The sequence below is a fragment of the Brassica oleracea genome, chromosome C1 (assembly GCF_000695525.1).
Source record: "Brassica oleracea var. oleracea cultivar TO1000 chromosome C1, BOL, whole genome shotgun sequence".
NCBI lineage: Eukaryota > Viridiplantae > Streptophyta > Magnoliopsida > Brassicales > Brassicaceae > Brassica > Brassica oleracea.
In genome coordinates, this window is record NC_027748.1 from 37,238,289 (window position 1) to 37,242,264 (window position 3,976).

The 3,976-nt window shown below is 37.7% G+C and overlaps 1 protein-coding gene across 1 annotated transcript; it reads right to left on the reverse strand.

Moving 5' to 3' along the window:
* Window positions 1–167: 167 nt before the first annotated feature.
* On the reverse strand, window positions 168–1,295 carry LOC106339078. The gene is made up of 5 exons (XM_013777900.1): window positions 1,114–1,295; window positions 907–1,030; window positions 532–789; window positions 217–435; window positions 168–173 (listed from the first exon to the last, which is right to left on the reverse strand). Exons 1-5 carry the CDS (start codon window positions 1,293–1,295, stop codon window positions 168–170), a joined length of 789 nt encoding a protein of 262 aa, XP_013633354.1.
* Window positions 1,296–3,976: the final 2,681 nt, after the last annotated feature.

The window sequence follows — 3,976 nt, forward strand, 5'->3', positions numbered from 1 at the left end:
ACAACAAGATGAGTCTATAGAGGAACCAGACTCAGACAACACCTAATTCCAACTCCACAGACAACAAAACTCCTAATTCCAACTCCACAGACAGCAAAAATCATAATTGCAACTCCATAGACAACAAAACTATCAACAACAAACACTTGATATATTTTTATTGGAACCTAGTTCTGTAGAGGAAACAAAACACATGACAAGAGTTTGAAAACATACCTTCAGATAAGCTTGGTTTAACAAAATGCGAGAAAGAGCTGAGGTTGCTGATGGACTTTGAGGTGATCGATCACTGTTAGTGTTAGAGACCTGAGTAGCTTCCATCTCAGCTTGAGTTACCAGTTCTTCTGCACGATAGTCCCCAAAAGTCCCATCCTTTTTCGTGTGTGTCCTCCTGACAAGGTCTGTGTAGGATGGAGGTTCACCAGTCTCAACCGTCTGCCAAAAAAAAGGAAAAAAAATTATTTAGGCAAATGTGTAAGAAATAAAGACAAGGGAAATTACTATGTTGTATTCAATTCTTGCAAAACCAACCGGTCCTGCATTGTGCTTGAATACCCCTTTACCCAGAGGGTCAGACTTGCGGCTTTTAGCAGCGTTATTGTTCTTCTTCTTGGCTGGTTTTGTCGCCCAATACTCCATAAGGGTCGTCCGGTCATTCTCATTGATGTACTTTGGCTGCTTGTTTTTCCTCTTCTTGGTGCTAATCCGTTCACCAATCGAAGTCCATGTTTCCTTCTTCCAAAGAGCATAGACCAAGTCATTAAAATGTTGCTCCCAGTAGAAATTTTGCTACAAAAGGAAAACAATACAGTTGGTGTTATTTTTTTTTTTTTTGAAACACAATACAGTTAGTGTTATCAAAGAACAATTTTAGAGGTAAATTAAAGTTGGTAAATCACTTATCACAAACGTCTGCCACCATGAATCCCTTCTTTCGTCAGGGACAGACCTCCAACTCTTCCAATGTCCCATGTAGTATGCTTTCCATGTTGCACGGATGAAAGCATTCACTGATGGGTCAATAGAGAACCTAAAAAGACCACAAACATCAGAGATATCAAAGAGAAGCCTAAACAATCAAATGACAGTTAAACACTAAGAGAGAAAGCTTACCATAAAGCTCCATTGAGCTTATCAGGATGGAGGTGTGGATGGGATATCCTAGCAGGAGCATTGAACATGGCATTGAGAGACATTTGCGGATAGCTATTTGAACGGGAGGATGAAGCTTGTCTGGTTGCAGCCCCTTCCGTGGCACCAGGAGGCATAGGATCTTGTCCTCTTCTTGACGCCATCTGCAGTTAACAGAAGAAAAAAGTTAAAGAAAGTATAAGTTTAATCGAAAACCCACAGAGACAAAGAGAAATTGAAACAACAAAGACACATAAGAGTGTCCAACAAAACTATGAGACAGAGACAATACTGCTAGCTAAATCGCTTTGGCTTAATCGAACAACTCTATCACAGAAACAAACCCTAATCGAACAACTATGAGATGTAGAAGAACCATTAGTTTGAATATTATATAATCGAAATAATAAAGGCAGAGAAAAAAAAACAAAATAAGAGAGACAGAGACAAAACCGAAAGAAACTGAAACCCTAAGAAACAGAGACAACTCTAAGACAGAGACAATCAAGAGAAATCGAAACCCTAAGGAACAAATCGACAGTAACAGCAGAAAAAATTGAAACCCTAAATAAGAAACAAAAACCAAACATGCAACAAGAACATTCAAGTGACAGAGACTGAACGAAGTGATCGAAACCCTAGATCGAGAACACTAAGGAAAAAAAAAGCAATCGAAAACCTAGATCGAGACGAGACGATTCTCGAAGAAGAAATAGAGGGTTACCTTGAGAGCAGAATGGAACGAGAGACGTCGCGGCTTGGAATCAGAGACTACGAGTCTTCGAATCGGAGAGGACAATTGCTTTCGTCGGTGGCGACTCGGGAGAGAGTTTGTTTTTTTGTCTAAGTGTTGAGAAGAAAGGGGAAAGGATTAAACCCCTTTCAGCACGTAGCAAACCGTGGCTCGGTTTTAATAAAACCCGCGAATTGTAAAATAATTGGAGGCAAAACCAAATAAATTAAGCCAAACCGAATGGTTTTGCCAAATTTCGTCATAGCCACGAAAATCCCACAAAATTACAGTGGCTTTGGTTTAATATCACCCGCGAAATGAAAAACAATTGTGGAGCCAAAACCAAAAAAATTGGAGGCAAGCCGATTGGATTTGTCATAGCCACTGTGTAGCCACGAAAGTTAGCGTGGCCTTGTTTAAATCACCTTCGCAAAACACCAAACCTCTAACTCCTAAACTATAACCCCTAAACTCTTACCCATCAACCTCTCCTCCTACAACAACATATCTCAACCTTTATACATATTCCATAATCTTACAAAAATATTATACAACCTACCAAATTATTTTTCATCCTTACAATATATTTTACAACCTTACAAATTATTTTTCATCCTTAAAATATATTTTACAACCTTATAACTTATTTCTCATCCTCACAACTTATTTTTTTAATACATTCAACCTTACAACATATTTTACATATTTTACACTCTTAGAATATATTTTTTCTATTCTGAACCATCGTCTGAATCACGGTCTGCTTCTACATCACCATCTGATACATATTCATCGTTTGGAGGATTCACCGGAGTAATATCATAATCGGACACATCATTAACAACATGCGTTTCCACCCGTAACAATGAACTTTCAGCAACCTGATCACGTCTATCATCTTGCCATGCCGTTAAAGCAATTTCGGACGTGTCTCGGATTCCTCGGGGAAATTTTTTTGGCGCAGGCCCACCAGTCATGGACTGATTGTTGACGTACCCGTGGATAAAGAATAAAACATGCTTGATCACAGTTACCTGTTAGTGGTACAAAAATATCATAGTTTCCAATCATGGCTTTTCATCAATAATCAAATCTCAAAAAAAAAAAATATTTTTTTTTACTTACCTGGTAATACAAAAGGATCATATTTTGCATATTGTCTTCGTGGTGAGACATCAACAAGACCAAATGGATGTATTCTCATACCGCGATTTTCCGTCGTGTCAAACCACGAACATTTAAAAACCATAACTTTCAAGCCAACATCACCATGATACTCCACCATCATAATCTCTTGTATGAGACCATAGTAGTCTGTCTCATTGGTTCCAGGTACACATACACCATAATGTTGAGTTTTCTTATTTTGACCGTGGTTATGAGTGTGGAAAGTATATCCACGGGTGTGGTATATTGGCCAAGACCTATAACTATGCCTAGGACCTTGTACAAAATCCAACATCCACATAGGAAATGTGTAAAACTGAGTCGCATCATTAATCTGCAATATAATAACATTGTTATAAATAACAAATTTAATTAAATGAGTTCTGGAACATAATAATAATAAAAAAATAACTCACATAGTCTTTGCACCACTCAGCGAATTTGGTGTCTTTCGCTTTTTGCATTGCAGCCAGAGTAATATCAGGAACACGTAGAGTCATATATTCTTCAAACATCCTGCACACATTTAAATCTTAATTATGTAACTAAAAATATGTATAAATATGTATTTATTTTAAATTTTATATAATAATGAACTACCTTTCATATGGAGTAAATGTTTCACAGTTGAGCATCATAAATGTCTGAAGAACGGTGTTACCTTCATCATTCAACAACCAGTTGAGCATTGACCACTGATTCGCCCTTCATGGTAAAACAAGGGTGGTATATCCGGATAATTGTATGAAAAGCGAATATCACTCGGACCTTCTGGAATGCTCATGATTTCAGGATGTCCAAAAAAGGTAGAGGAAGCATTTGAAATCTCCTCGTTTATCCATTGTGCAACTATCGAACCTGCAATGTGTGCTTTGTTTTTGACCATCTTCTTCAAATGATACATGTATCTTTCAAATACATACATCCATCTAAAATGGACGGGGC

Bases quoted from the DNA above. Each gene is read 5' to 3' on its own strand.
- LOC106339078 (XM_013777900.1), bottom strand. From the start codon at position 1,295: ATGGCGTCAAGAAGAGGACAAGATCCTATGCCTCCTGGTGCCACGGAA. The intron at 790-906 runs GTGATAAGTGAT...TTCCTTTTGTAG, and splicing joins ATTCATGGTGGCAGACGTTT to CAAAATTTCTACTGGGAGCA. The intron at 436-531 runs GTTGGTTTTGCA...TTTTTTTGGCAG, and splicing joins TCAAGCACAATGCAGGACCG to ACGGTTGAGACTGGTGAACC.